At 39.8% G+C, this 16,463-nt stretch overlaps 1 protein-coding gene across 1 annotated transcript in view; it reads right to left on the minus strand.

Moving 5' to 3' along the window:
• Positions 1–4,257: 4,257 nt before the first annotated feature.
• The window catches only part of SUCLG2 (succinate-CoA ligase GDP-forming subunit beta), a 132,622-nt gene continuing 120,416 nt past the window's right edge, over positions 4,258–16,463 (minus strand). Inside the window, exons 10-11 of the mRNA XM_032985757.2 lie at positions 13,744–13,864; positions 4,258–6,221 (exon numbers count right to left, since the gene is read on the minus strand). Coding sequence (XP_032841648.2) covers positions 6,106–6,221; positions 13,744–13,864 — 237 coding nt within the window. The 3' untranslated portion in view covers positions 4,258–6,105. The remainder of the gene's footprint in view (positions 6,222–13,743; positions 13,865–16,463) is intronic.

A 16,463-nucleotide genomic window follows, 5' to 3' on the forward strand; every position in this document is an offset into this window, starting at 1 on the left:
CCAAACCACTCTATGATTCTATGATCTCTAAGGAATAACATGCAATAATCCATGTATACTTTTATTTTTAATCTTTAGCTGATACTTTGTGAGGCTAAACAAAGACACAGACGTGTTCAGGATTCTACCAAGGGTGCATCTGTCTCCAGATGAAAGGATCCTGACATCAAACTGACTGCAGCTGGGCTGGAAAAAGTTTTAAATCTCTGCGATCAACACAAGTTTTGCACTAAAGTACAAATACACATACCGTGATTTCCTCTGGGTGACAGGCAAATCCTGTTATTCTACTTATGAATGGGCCTCATTAAGTAGAAAAAAAATTGTTGGTGCAACCTGTTCCTTTTTAAATTAAACATATTAAAGTTGATAGATACCCCTAATTCTCTGCTCAGCCTTTTATGCATTGCAGTAACACTGCTCCCATTGTTAGGGAAAGCCTTGAGTTTGCATAATCTGCTTTTCATTTCCCTGGCAGCTGCAGATCATTCTTGGTGACTAAATTAAAAACAGTTTCTTTCAAGAATCCATCAGATTTGTCCTCCTTTTTCCTCTCTGTACCTACAAGTTAGGAAGAGAATGAGAAAACAAAACCGTACCAACAAGCATTAAATCCTATCAGATCAGGCTGGAAGGTCACCTCATCCATCCCTCTGCCCCGAGGCAAAAATCAACTCTTCTTAAGCCATCCCTGAGGGATGTTCATCTAACTCTAAAAAACACCCATTGATGATTTCACAGCCTGTTCCTTGGATTACCTCATGACAAGTCTGACCTAAATGTTCCTTACCACAGTCAAAGCTGCTCACTGCTTGTCCTGTCCACACTGGACTTGAGGAAGATTATTTCTCCTTGAAAAAGAGTAGTTTTCTCTTTAAAGAAGCCCCTTACATCCATGTCAAGCTTTTGCATGCTTTTCAATCGTCTTATGAACATACCTGTCTGCAGCTTTTCTGAAACACAGCCCCATTTCAGAGCCCAGCATGCAAACAGACAAGTTATACTGCTCCTCAGCCCATTTCTACTCCTGTGTTTATTCCTGTTGTAAAGTGAGTGGAGAAGGCAAGAGGTCGATGTCTTCACCTTTCAGGACAGCAATGGACAGAGTGGGAAGAGGCATCAAGAGGACTCTAGGATGGCTTTTAGGCTGGCAGACACCAGCCACTCCCAGTCACTGATGCCTGCTGGTAGCACGGTGTTAGGCTGGGGCTGGCAGATGGGCTGACCAGAGCACACCCTGTTCCCAGGCAGCGCATCCAGCTCCCAACCAGCCGGCCCAAACATTCAAACCCAGCAAAACCCAGCAGGGTGGACTCTGCCAGTTTTGAGGATGACACCACAAGTAGCGAGGAAGCACAGGGAGTGAGATATGTGGGTGGAAAAGTGGGGAAATAAACCTAGGAAGTTTAGTAGAGGAAGGGGAAAGAATCTGAGATCATAAATCAAAACGTGCAGTGACCTGCTTTCCCCTACTTGCCCCTTGCTAGAGCTGACCTTGACTTCAAAAGAAACTCCAATTTCCTGAAAGGCAGCAGAAAGAAAAGCAAGGCATGAAATCTTGCAATCAGTTCAGAGGCTTACAGCAGCATCTAGTATTAGCATTTTACATGTCATGTAATAAAGCACTAAGCCGAGAAGGTTTTTGGATCTCTGTAACTAAGTTGACAGCTTTTTTTATACAGGTGGTTCTACCAGCACCTAGCCTTGTGCACACAGACTTCCCAGCTCTTCTAGCCCAGTGAGGCTGCTCAGACCTGTGTTTTGGTCCACTCACAGTACACTCAACTAGTGCTGTGCTCAGCTCTCAGCACAAGGGAACCATCTGGGCCAGTCTGACATGTAATAACCAGAGGTTATTGTAGGTGCGCAAATCTGAAAATTCCCAAGGTCACCAGGCAAGGCTCACCTTGGCGGGCAAGGTAAGCAGCACAGCACTGCTCCTGACTGGGGAAGCAGCCTCCGCTGCGAAGGGATGGCCCTGCTTGGGATCTCATCTGGTGACTGATTTGCACTGACATTCTGTTCCAATCACAGCAATTTTGCATGATACCAGCTGCTTTTCTGGATGTAGGGAAGAACAGGTCTGACAAATAGGATAGTAAATGCACGTTAAGGACATTACTCCAGAGCTCCCAGCTGTTATACTTTCACTGTGGGAATTTAAAGGTATCTTGTTAAAGATGTAACACAATCTCAGCATTAACAGTTTCCTCCTGTCTTGCCTTGTAATTGCCTAATCCCACAGAGCTTTATTGCTGTCTACCTGGACTTGTGCAAAGCATTTGACACTGCTCTGCACAACATCCTTGTCTCTAAATTGGGGAGACATGGATTTGAAGGATGGACCGCTCAGTGGATAAGGAATTGGCTGGATGGTCACACTCAAAGAGTTGTGGTCAATGGCTTGATGTCCAAGTGGGGAGCAGTGACGAGTGGTGTTCCTCAGGGGTCAGTGTTGGGACTAGAGCTGTTTAACATCTGTGTTGGTGACAGGGACAGTGGGATCAAGCACACCCTCAGCAAGTTCACTGATGACCCCGAGCTGTGTGCTGCGATCGACAGGCTGGAGGGCAGGGATGCCATCCCGAGGGACCTGGACAGGCCGGAGAGGTGGGCCCGGGCAAACCTCATAAAGATCAACAAGGCCAAGTACAAGGTCCTGCACAATCAGGGCAATCTGAAGCACAAATCCAGGCTGGGCGAGGAGTGGATGGAGAGCAGCCCTGCAGAGGAGGACTTCGGTTGACAAGAAGCTCAACTTGACCCAGCAAAGCGCATTTGCAGCCCAGAAAGGCAACCATGTCCTGGGCTGCATCAAGGGAAGTGTGGCCAGCAGGTCGAGGGGGGGGATTCTCCCCCTCTGCTCTACTCGCATGAGACTCCATCTGCAGTGCTGGGGCCAGCTCGGGGGTCTCCAACAGCAGAAGGACCCGGAGCTGCTCGAGCGGGGCCAGAGGAGGCCACGGAGATGCTGGGGGGGCTGGAGCAGCTCCCCTGGGGGGCCGGGCTGAGAGAGTTGGGGGGGTTCAGCCTGGAGAAGAGAAGGGTCCGGGGAGCCCTTCGAGCGGCCTCCCAGGGCTTAAAGGGGGGGCAGGGAAGGTGGGGAGGGACTCTCTCGGGGGGGTGTGGGGATAGGATGAGGGGTAATGGTTTGAAACTGAAAGAGGGGAGATTTAGATTAGATATAAAGAAGAAATCCTTCCCTGTGTGTGGGGGGAGGCACTGGCCCAGGGTGCCCAGAGCAGCTGTGGCTGCCCCCTCCCTGGAAGGGTTCAAGGCCAGGTTGGACGGGGCTGGGAGCCCCCTGGGCTGGGGGAAGGGGGCCCTGCCCGGGGCAGGGGGGTTGGGACTAGACAATCTTTAAGGTCCCTTCCAACCCAAACCATTCTATGATTAATACAGGCTGAAATGTCAGGCTTTAAATTCTAACTAAATCTCATTTAAAATTTTCACAAAGGGAATTAACTGGAACTTACCCACTGCTGACACTGCTGTTCGGTTTCTGCAGGAGGGGTGATTCTCGTGTATGTACCTTTTGGGTTTAAGCTCTAACAGGCTGGCTGGAGCGAAGCCTGCATTCAGCCCCACGGAGGTGGGGGGCAGCAGTAAGGTAGGCAGCTGCTGAAGGACAGCAAACTGCACTCTTGCCAGGTTGCGACTCTGCATGCTTGAGCAAAGACAAAAGCATCCCTTCCAGGCACTGAGCTTACTTGCAATTTATAACAGCTAAAAATCACAGGAAATGTAACTAAAATGCCTTTCCAAGGGGGACCAGAACTAACCTTACACGTTTCCATACACAGAGAAATGATCCATGCAAATAAAAGAAACCGGTCCACATCGCCACTCCAAGCAAGCTGAACATAGGAAGAGAACCTCTGGTTACAGAGCGAACAGTGTCATGGCACAAGTGAGACACAGAATGTTCAAAAATACAAACCCAGAGCTTATGACATTTTCCATATGACATCTGAAAATTAAAAATTATACTGTTCTGTATATGCTGTAAGAGGAATAAATCTTGTACGTACTGTTACTAGCCAATGTATAAGAAAAGATATATATAGAGATAAAAAGACCTATTTTTTTTTACATAAAAATCACATATGTAAGAGTATACTGATACTACCCAAATGAAACTAAACTCCTATGCATTTGATTTCACCCATCTGTAACAAAATGCTGAATGGAAGAACACAGAATACAACAGACAAATTAAACAATGTTCTATTTTATAGAAAGGACTAATTCATTAAATGTGTTAGTTTTTACATTTATTTGATGAAACGGTGTACATACTGTTCATCTCTGCAGAATAATAATCATGTACACACACAATGAATGGTTTTGAGACTAGAAGTTCGATACACAGTATGCAACAACATTGCATAAACAGTTCTTTCACAGACTGCTTCTTTTTCCAGTATTAAAATATATAAAATAGAGTGTGACTCTTATTTATTGTGGTGAGGTAAACATTTCTTCCTTCAAAGCAGTGTGCTTCTATGCACCTTTACGAGAACTGCTAACGACACCCTTCTTCATTCAGTCAATAAGTACATACCTAGTTGTGTATTTATTGCTATTCTAACGGTCATACATTTTTTCCTTGAGCAATATGTAGAGAAAGGAATGGGGAAGAAAAAACCTACAGTAATTGATGACAGCAACCTATCTATACTATTTGTGCCAAGAGCCAGAGATTAGTGCAGATAATTTATTTTGAATGAAACAGTTTTAATGGAAATGTCAAGAAAAATTTATTTACATTTTTCTAAGAAGAACATGGTATTGATTAGAGCTACTCAAAGATCACAATTAAGAATTTATTAGACAAATTTTTACCTCTCTGCCCATTTACAAGACCAGATCATAATATACACTTATTTGTTCACTGTTCAAATTTATTGATGATTTTCAGTATGTAATTCCTGCGCTGAGTGAGATTGTACCGAATTCTTTAGTTACACAAGACATTTGGTATTGCCTTCTGTTCCCTGCATGAATGATTTGTGTAACTAACAGCTTGAATTTTGACTGTTACAAAAGAATATATAATCAAAATAAATCTCAGTCAATATCTGAGTACTGGAACTTATTTTTTTTTTTCTTGTACATACTTTTACTGATGCCTGAGAAATCAAATACTTTAAAAATGGGAAAGTTCATTTGTGTTTTATTCTCAATAAATCAGAAATGGGTTTTGGAAGTTAAATCAATTGAAGAATACTCCATGCTCCTGACAGAAAACTGCTTCAGGTTCTCATCTTATTTTAAAACCTCACAGCAGTGACATACTTATGAAAGAGGTTATTTTAAAAAGTTAGCAGCCATTTTCTTACTGGCAGACACATCCTAGAGCTCTCTGAATGGCACTGTTACACCTAGAAATACTGCACCTCATTTCTAAAAAATAGAAAATAAAATGTATCACATTTCACCAGCTTATAGGCACAGTATAAGAATGGAAGGTGCTTTCACTACCAACCATTCAATCCTTTTTCCTGTTGTGAGGTATACTTTGGCATCTACAAAAGAAAATAATCTTAAGGCAAAATGTGTGATTTCTAGAACAGAAAATAAACATTATTCATTTGAATAAAAATAGATATTATAAGCACAATTTTTTACATTCTTGTAAAAGTCCATAAAAAATATAAAACCTATAATTAGTTTGCCGACTGTTTACAATATAAAAAAAATGAATGAAAAGACTGTGAAATAGGTGAACTACATGTGTTTGATTAAAGAACAATCCTGTTGAAAGAAGGCAATTATTAATTATTGTGTCTTATGAGTTTATCAGTGATGGTTTTGGAAGGAAAGAAGAAAAACAGCTTTATGAAGTGAAGCATTACTTATTACAATTCTGAGTAATAAAATTACCAAAATCAAATGAAGACACACACACTTCTCAAGAACATATCTGCAGAATTTCTGAATCCTAGCTTGTAAGCCTATGGACTGAGTCTGCCATGAATCACAGATTAAGTCCACCAACACTGATGACTGCTTTAAAAACCTCCACTAATCCTCTCCGAAATAACAACAGGAATGCTTTCTCGTGAAACACACACACATTCCATGAGAATAATCTTCAAGCTGTTATTTTTTGGCCACACTGGCCACTGCCTTCTTTGCTGCATCCTCAAGGTCATTTGCAGATGTGATGGGGAGTCCACTTTCATTCAGAATACGCTGGGCTTCATGAACATTTGTTCCTAAAAAAGAATACTGACTATAATTAGTAATTAATATTAATGAATAAATGAGCATCTTCTATTAAATCTCTATAAAAGCAGCTAATCCTTCAAACTACACATCATTTCAGTTTAACAATAGATTCAATGAGTGGTTGAGACTGAGCTGAGAAGAAGGAACTCTTAATGACAATTTTGACAGACAATGCAATCTGATAATAGCACTTGTGTCCACAAGAGGGGCTTTGTGAAGATTAGAGGGTCAATCCAACATTCACCAGAGTCAGTAGAGATATCCAGCAAGAGCAGTGGATAATGGACCACAAATCAGGCCTTTAAGACACATGGAAGATTTAACGCACTTATTAACGAGTCAGCTACAGCTAATCAGCAGCCAGCAAATCAACAGTAACTCAAATTTACTCATGTTAACTTCAAGCTGCAAAATGTGCTATTGAAAGACAAAGTTTTGGGTAATCCTGAAAATCTAACTGGTTTCGAGCTGCTCTTGAGTATGCTTTTGGAGATGTTTTCATTATCACCTAGCAGTGCTGGTACAGAGCCAAGGCCTTTTCTGCTCCTCACCCCACCAGCGAGGAGGCTGGAGGGGCACAAAGAGTTGGGAGGGGGCACAGCCAGGACATCTGACCCCAACTGACCCCCGGGACATCCCAGACCATACGGCCTCCTGCTCAGCCTATAGATCTGGGGGAAGAAGGATGAAGGGGGGACGTTCGGAGCGACGGTGTCTGTCTGTCCAAGGCTCCGTTACGCGTGATGGAGCCCAGCCGTCCTGGGGATGGCTGAGCCCCTGCCTGCCCGTGGGATGGGGTGAAGGAATTCCTTGTGCTGCTGTGCTCGCGTGCTCAGCTTTTGCCCTACCTATTAAACTGTCTTTATCTCAACCCACGAGCTTACCCACTCTTACTCTTCCGATTCCCCCCCCCATCCCAACCTAGCAAAATGAATTTTAATTATATTTGGATCTATACACTAATTATATGCTTAATTATTTAACCAAGCAAGGAGCATACTCTTTACTGTGCAACTTCCAAAATGCTCATTGTAAACGGTGATTCTGTTTTTTTGGCAGACTTTATAAAACGTCTGCAATTGTACAGCAGAATTAGAGAAATTCAAAAGTCTGTTTCATCAGCATGCTGAAGTCAGGATTCCCACTCCCAGCACTGAAAGAGACCAAAGACATCTCTGTCACAGCAGGCCCCAGCACTTTATGATAGGAGAGGCAGGTGTCTGGAAGAGGAATGTGGGTCCCCATCTGCTAGCTGTTTAAAAGGACTGGCAGAAGAGGTCATGCTTCCCATCGATATGCAGAGGACACACCATAGGACTTGTGTAGGAAGGTCAAAGACGTCTGAAATCTCTGACAGAAGGGGGATTTGGTTGCATAGTAACATCCAGGACCCCTCTGACAGAAAAAAGAATATTATCGGCAAAAAAGAACATAATAGTTGATTTTTTTTTTCAACCATCCTATGTAATGTTATGTGGAGGCTGCTAATTTCCAGTACAGAACTGTACAGGGAAGTCGGAAGGCAATATAAAACTTCCCTTCTCTGTTAAGTTCCACACATTTGTATAGTGATTCCCATCAAGTCTTGAAGGTTTTATCTATTATTTAGATACAAGTGTGATAAACATTTAAAACAGTCAAGATTGTACTGATGTCTCAAATAGGATTCTACAAGACAAAGTTTTGTGAGCAGAAAAAAATGGAAAGATGGAAATTTTCCCACAGAGAAAAATATTTTGGTGTTTGTGATAGCCACATTTTTAAAACCAACTTCAGCTCTTCACTAAGGGGCCAATATTAATTTACTAACAGGTCAGAGTGGGAACAACACATTGGATCTATTCTGCACTGCAGTGACTTCTCTACACACCACTTGTCTAACATGCATTACAAAATCAATACAAAACACAGTTCACTAAGGAGGGAGGGGGGTGTTAATGCAGGCAAATGAAAATATGAAAGCTGAAAAAATTCTCAATGCAGTCAAAAGAGTAAGGGTACACTTCATATTTATCCAATAAAATACTGTTTTATAGGCAGTATTTATCCAATAAAATACTGTTTTATAGGCAGTCCATACAAGTAAACATATTTTTCAGCAAGCATGTCCTTTTCTGTCATTTTCTTTTTTTTTTTATGTTAGCTTTTTCTTCCATTGTGTTAAGTTTTTTAGATATATGGAGAATACGGAAATTATAATGAGATCCTGCTGAAAGCAGAAGTAAGAGTTTTAAAATTAAACGTTCAGAAAACACTGGAAACATTTAAGAATCTACAAAGGGTATCATCTTATTGCAGCAGATGTTAAAATAAACAAATAAATAATCCCACTATTCTAGCATTAACCTCCTGCCACTGGATGGTGTCAGAGAACTGTAAACAGAATCCCATACACCGGCTATCAAAATAACCTGCCCTTCACCTACACTATAGCCAACTGAGAAACTGGAAATTCATAGGACTGAAGATTATTAGGGCTTTTGTTATTGTTGCTGGGTTGTCTTTTATTGTTGTTCATTTATTTGGTTGTGTTGGGGTTTTTTTCTTTTTTTTTTTTTTAAATGGACTCTATTAAGGGAATGGCTTTCTAATGAGAAAAAGAAGTTTTTTCCTTCTGACACATATTACTGTCAATGACACTCCATGGAAAAATAGAAAGAATGTAATTTTATCAGCATATACCTCAGGCTTTTTAATCTAAATATCCTCGTTCTGAAACAATCTCTGTCTGTGTACAAGCAATCTCTCTCACATCTACACTTCTGTTGCTTTGAAATCTCTGCTATCACTAGCAAAGCAAATCTATTCAACTCATTACCTAAAAATCATAACAATATATTCTATCTAAGCATGGTTCCATAAAGTGTAAGATCATACTAGCATACATTGTCACAAATGAGTCAAGAGGACTGTAAATTGAATGAAAACAATCCCAATCATACTCCAACAGGATTTTGAAAATGTTTATTTATTCACTTACACTGTCATAAAATCATTGGGAACAGGTTAAATTGCCACTGTTTAATGTTGATGCCTGGAGAGGATGCAAGATTCTGCAATGCCATTTCTATCTTTTCAGGTAAATACGATATAAAGGGAGAAGACACAGTTATATACATTTGGTATATCCTAACAATTAGAAGTTTAACAAAAATAAATAATCTGATCTACCCAAATCATTCTGCTATGACAAAATATTTCACAATATGCAGCATGTCTGAAAATTATTGACATGAACACACTGTAACCATGTTATACTATTATCAACAGCAGTGCTTCAGCTTTGATATGTTACACTGAGGAGTGTAGAAAAAGCCAAATTTCCCCCCTAGCACGGATCCAGGTTATGTCATTTCTGCTAGTCCACAAGCTGGGAACTCATAGCCTCTAAGGTCTCAGAGACAGAGGTATTGGAGAATAGAGCACAAGGTTTGAAATTCATCACTAGCTAACCTTCAGTCAACAACATTTGATTTGAGGTTTGGCTAATGATAAGCTTTAATGATCTTTAGCTAGAGAACCTGTGAAGTTTTGGTGACTTACACATCTCACAGATGTTGGCTCTGCAGTCAAGAATAACTCAACCTTCACTGCCTACTTGCAAGAGAAATTTAAACCCTTTCTATTCTATCCATCCCATTTGCCCTTTTTTAACTTATACTTTTCCTAAAGAGTATTTTAATCTTTTCCTCTGCCTCATGTTTACTCCTTAACTGGGAAAGATACATTTAAATTTGTGCTGAATGTTTAAACCCAAAATGTCTGAAAAGGTTCATATGAATAAAAGTTCTAAGTGTGACTTTGCAATACCCCATTCTTCTCTCATGATAGGCAATTTAGGATACTAAAATTCACAGACATACATAACCACATTTGTGAGCAAGATACACATGCTGGAGCAAAATTTCACTTGTGTGTAAAAGATTTCTGAATATATTAAAAAAAATAATGAGAATCTGAAGAACACAGAAGGTCATGAATCGCATGGCTGAAAAATATAACAGAAAATTTTGTTTTCAGACATTTGAATTTGTCTTCACTAGCAAGGGCTCCAGCCACACTGCTCAAGATGCAGAAGGCAAAAGTGGGGACTGGGAGAATGAAGAACCGCCCACCGTAGGAGAAGATCAGATCTGAGACTATCTACGGAACCTGAAGGTGCACAAGTCCACAGGACCTGATGAGATGCATCCACAGGTCCTGAGGGAACTGGCGGATGAAGTGGCCAAGCCACTATCCATCATATTTGAGAAGTCGTGGCATTCTGATGAAGCTCCCACTGACTGGAAAAGGGGAAACTTTTTTGTTGAAAGAGAGAGAATGCAAAATTTCCAGCATAGGAAGAGGACATCTACTTCATAATTCTTTTTTATTCTTTCCTCTTCTCATCTAACTCTGAGCTACAGAAATAGGAAACAAGGTTTGACTTCTATTGAGCATTCCTGGTTGGCTTTCACAAAACTTCATAGAAGTGCATTATATTTTAAATTAGAAAAAGCCTTGCATAAAATCAGTGGAAGTTAGTTTTCTACATCTGTAAAAAGATAAAATTTGGAATATGTGGTTTCTTCATTTGTCCATGAGCCTCTTAACAACAATAATCCTGCATCTCAGCTGGTGAGTTCTTTACCGATAAGGCAAGTAAATACACGTAATTATAAAGTTACCATTTTCAAAGAGGAGAGTAATCCTTTCTTTATCCACTGGTAAAACAGCTTGTAATTATTATACATCTGAGAACAAAGATTTGTCCGCAGAATCCTGCTAAATCAAGACAGATTTGACTGATTAAAACTCTAGTCATCAAGACATTTGTGCAGTGCATGCGGGCAAAGAGTCTTTAAAGTGCAGGTCACAAATCTGTTAGATTTATGGGAATAATCATGAACCTTCTGTTGGAAAAATGTTCAAAATGGAAAATCAAAAAAGTGCTTGTCCCTTTTACTCCTTCTGAAATGTAAAATGTTATCACTGATGTTCTAAAAAGTCTTGGGTGGCCTTATTATTTCCAGTGTACTCATTATTAATTAAAAGATTCTTATATGTTTAGATAACCTGGTGTGAATTCAAAGAACAACAACAAAGATGATTAAGGATCCAGAGGGATTGATTTCTGAAGAAAGATTAAAAGAACCAAATATATATTTATTGCTTGATTCGGTGATTAAGGAGGCAGAGAAACCTGGAGTTACAAGCTAACAGTTTCTAAGTACAACATCTGAAGGTTGTAAACATCATAGCTCTTCATTATAGGATGAACTAATGGGTAACATGAAGAATGACAGAAGACATTAAAAAACTTTTGAGATAAATATTATTCAAAAGTGGGAGTTTGCGATATTATTCTGGGACAGTTTCCTAAAGAAAATGTGGTATCACTGTCTCTGGAGTTAGCAACTAGTCCAGGAGAAGCGTTGTTACAAACCTAGTAAAGAGTGAGCAGTCAAGGGAAGATGGTCAACAGAAGAAGTTCACATTAAAATCTGTGTTCAGCATTCTGAAGATTCAGCTTCAGTCTCTGTGGATGAAGCAGCACACGACTCAGAAAGGTCCCAGGCACAAGAGGAGCAGGCACCATGCAGCCACCTCTGCCGGGCTTTCTGCAACCCCCAGGCAGAAGCACTCCTGCTCCACCCCTTCTCTTCCAGACAAACTCTATGGCGCTGGAGCACTGGGTTTCTCCTTATTCAGCCCAGGGACTGATTTGCCTCTTGCAATCCTCCGCAAGTCACATTGAAAAAAATAATTCACCCTTACTTGTGTACAATCATGGACATATCCCAAGTACTGGAGAAAGGTCAAGAAAACCCAGTGGCAGATGTAGCAGACCGCAGTTTAAAATGAGCAAGTTGATTTTCTTGTTTCTCTTATACCAGTTTCAAATATTGCAATAGAAACAACTTGCAACTACATCGTTCATAAGGAAAACAAACGGCTTCTCCAATAACTTCACAGCTACAATAGATGAGAAGTCTTGCAGGTCTGACAGATAAACTTTTTCCCAGCTATGACAGACAGGAAAAGTTTTTTGCTATGACGAAAAGCTAAACATTGCCTAGAGCTGATAAAAAATGAGATTTTATATTATGAAACATTCCTACTTCTAACCAACATCCATCAGTCTCTCCTTCATCCATATTAAACTACCTACTTACTCTCAAGGTGTTAGTGGTGCTGCATCATCCAAAGAAAATTTCCACAATTTGTTTATAAAAATCCATTTTAGAGTATTTAAATTTTCCTGCGCTTACCACAGCAAAAGTCTACCCACATTAAACCAAGAATGCACTCTGGGAAGCATTCGAACCCTGCAGTGAGATGCACAACAGACCTTTTACAGGATGAAATTGCATGTCACAGGCTGTGGTCTCCCCTGAAGTGAACTACGTATCATGTGTAATGTTGCATGAGAATGAGGGGTGCGAAAACTTTGCTTTCTTGTGAAAGGCAAAACAAGTATCCCCCTAACCAAAGGGCTTCACAGGTAATCTGCACCTTTATGAGTACTGGTGAATTTATTTTCTGAAAAGTAAAAAGTCTGGTGTATTCAGAACTTTTTTTCCTTCCCCCTCTTTCATAGTGTTAAAAAATATCTTTGTTTAATATCTCAGATACATAAAGGGATACACTTCCTCCTTTCATCACCAATGCTGAGCAACAGGATATTTTATGCTCTTTATGCACACCCAAACATGAATATTGATGTTTTTGAGGAACAGGCCTTAAGGAAAACCCCCAATTTTCCAAACATAATTAGCAAAAAGAAATGTTTTCAGCTTACCAGGCTTGTGTGCTGATTTCGATCAAAGCACTTTTTCATTCAATGTCAGAAGAATAGTCTGCCCTCTTCCTTCAGGGTACTTATTAGCAGACAGAACTCCATATCCACTGCCATTATAATAAAGCCAGTAACTGCCAAAAAAGCTCTCTTCCTTACCTCTCTATTACGTTTTTGTTTTCAGTTTAACAGGGCTAGATGCATTAAAAAAAATATTCCTTACTATTACCAAATCTTCTGCTTTTTAATGAATGTTAGCTGGATTCGGTATTTGGGGAGAAGAACGTGTTACAGTAATCTCTCTCTTACAAAAACTGTTTCTAACATATTTCTTTTAATTATGGTATTGGAGTAAATTTAAGAGAATTTTATGTTGCTGCAGGTTTAGCAATAATGGAATTGCATTCAGTAAAAAAGTCATTTGAAAAAGAAATACTTTCCAGTAAACAGAAACTTGCATCAAAATAATTCCTACTTGCATTGCAAATCTTACAGGCAAAACCATAATGCTTTCATTGCAAAATTTCATTGCTTCAAGTACTACCACGGACCAGGAATACAGAAATATGTAAGGAAAGAGTTTATTGACTTCAGGTCATACTATGGATGAAGAATTGAACATATTCTTATTGTGTGGGACTAATCTGTTTGTATCTTAGAGGTCAAAGAAAGCCAGAGTGGATTACTGTGCCCCTGAGGGACGATTTTTGTCTGAAACCATCAGCACTCACCTTCCAGTCTGACCACCAGAGGTACCTTCAGCTCGAGCTCTCGGCAGGCTTTGGTAATACCATTGGCTATAATGGCACAGTTCACGATCCCACCAAATATGTTTACAAGTATTGCTTCAACCTGTAGGAAAAAAACAGAGTAGGAAATAGGCGAGGGTTTTTATTTGGTTTTGTTTTTAAATAAACACAGGTAAGAGATCCAAACCAGGGTACAAATTCCCCTTTGTCAGGCAGATTCTCATTTTTGGAAGGTACAAGCTTCACCTCTGTACTGAAAAAACTGGATTCTGAGTCTATTGTTTCTGTAGTGCGTAGCGGTGATTAATTGCCTTGGTCTAAACTGGCATGGTAATTAATGTCATAAACATTATTAGACAAAAAAGGGGAATTTCTGCTAATAAGTATAAATAAAAAGAGATAAAATAAGCTGTATTTTGGATTTTTTTTTTTTAATTTATTTAATAATCATCAGAGGTCGGAGCTCAGAAAACACAGTGTATGAATGTGCAGATGCATGTGCAATAAAATATTCATGTGGACACTTCGCAAAACAATCTGGATGCACACTTTATCATTAGTACTACAGAGAGAAAGGTAATATACTTGCCCTGACTTAATAAAGAGGAGTAAAAATCCCTTCTAATAAACAAGGAGAGACATGTAATGAAGAACACTCATTACAACAGGTTAACTAATAACCTCAAAAAACTGCTATTCATCAGTTACTGGAAACTGATATTCCTGCACCCAATCCACAATTAAATTACTCCTCACAACATACAAGACATTAATACATACAAGATACTAGCATGGTTTCTTTCCACTTGGTAAGGTAGGATAATATTGAACCCAAGTTCGTATACCAGGCTTCCCACCATGGCCTAGTGAGTCAAGGGGGACACCATGCAGATGCAGCTACCCTGTTTCTCATTCCACAGTGGGGCTAATCCACAACATTTGGGGTACTCTACAAGATCCACTGGGTGTCACAAACAAGCTTTGCCTCAATCATGTTGACTCAAAAGATAAGATAAAGAGGGGATTAGGTTTGAAGGAATGAAATATCACTGAATTTCACTTGCGCGTGATGTCAACTGCACATTACGCTTAACTCATTGCACAAGATGAACAGATGCACTTTGCCCACCTCCAGGTAGCCAGACTCATATCAGCACCAAGAAAATTCCCTGCAGTCATGCGCATTTATAGATCTGCACAATCAGGTTTAATATTTCTCTGCAGACAAAACGTGACAATTAACTCCTGTGATGTGCAGTCACACACCCAGATTGAAAGCTCACCACTGTTAGTAATATGGCCATCCACAATGCGGCAATAAAAAAGGGAAAAAAAGTAATCTCAACAAATACTTTACTTCCCCCAGGAAATCATCTCACTCCTTAAGCAGTACCCTAGATTGCAAAAACATCCCCTACTAGAAGCATACGCAGTGTATATATTGCACTATCGAACTCCAGTGCTAGCACAACAGTCATAAAACAAAGATTTGTCATTGACATCTCTCTCACCACCTGATGCTCCTTCCAGGTCTGAGACTTTTCACGATGCCACCCAAAAGCGATCAGAACAGTTCCCATCTGACCATATGGGACATGGCCCCATTTTCTCCTCTCAAGTTTATTAGGCACCAACTCCTTCATCTAGTTTTCCAGTGCTGATGTGCTAGGATGCCGCCTGCCCCTGCTACTTGTCTCCTCTTACTATTTGCAGTGGAGTCCTCCAATTAAGATTTGCTCACTCTTCTGGGCATCCTGGTACTATAAACAGAATTCTTGTGTGCCTTTTCAAAGCATGAAACATTTCTAATGCTATATAAATAGAGCAATAATTATTAAAAAGCTCCCTTAAAAATCCCGATATCCAAATTTCTCCCACTGAAATTAGGTACGGTGATTTGGTACATGACACCAACTGCTTTGGTTCCTAAAGCCTGCACTGTAACAGCCTGCATATGGCTCATGGCATGGCTTCCTCATCACAGGCAGTTCACATTAGGTATCAGAAGGAAATTAATAATCCTGTCAAATCAGAACATACAGTTTAATTGATTTTATAACTCTTTCTTATAGTTTAGACATGGACCAACACTTTAATGTCATGATAAATGCATGAATATACCAGTTTAGGGTTTTCTGGATATTAAGTTGGTGATATCATTGCAATTATTCACTCCACCTTTGTGTTGCTACAAAATCCTTAACTCTGCAGAATCTACTAACAGAGAAACCTTGTAAGACCCCTTCTCTGCCTTGCTCCTACTGCTTGTGCACATGAAAACATTTTTGGTGTTAGGAGGTAAAAACATGCAAAGAAAAAATCGAGCCCTTCAAACTCTTATCACGTTAACTCTTATGGTAGAGAGATATTTATGCGAAGCACTTTGATGTTAAAATATACTAGTGATGTATTCTAACAGTGGGAGAAGACACAGACACCATTCCTCCCTTTCTAATACATACTCCTAATTCAGGGACATTGCATCAAGCATGTGACAGATCAACTTAACCAAGTGTGTTTACATTATTAGAGATAAGGAGGAGGATTTTATGCCCAGTACAGATATTTTAATTCCTAATGCAGACATTCTCATTTAAGGATCTGCTTTTCAGCTTTCAAGATGAATTCTAATCAGGTTTTCTAATCCATTGGCAGCAAAAGAAAAAAAAAAAAAAAACAAACAACAAAACATTGAAGGAAAT

This window comes from Tyto alba, unplaced genomic scaffold (assembly GCF_018691265.1).
Source record: "Tyto alba isolate M040663 unplaced genomic scaffold, T.alba_DEE_v4.0 Super-Scaffold_3, whole genome shotgun sequence".
NCBI lineage: Eukaryota > Metazoa > Chordata > Aves > Strigiformes > Tytonidae > Tyto > Tyto alba.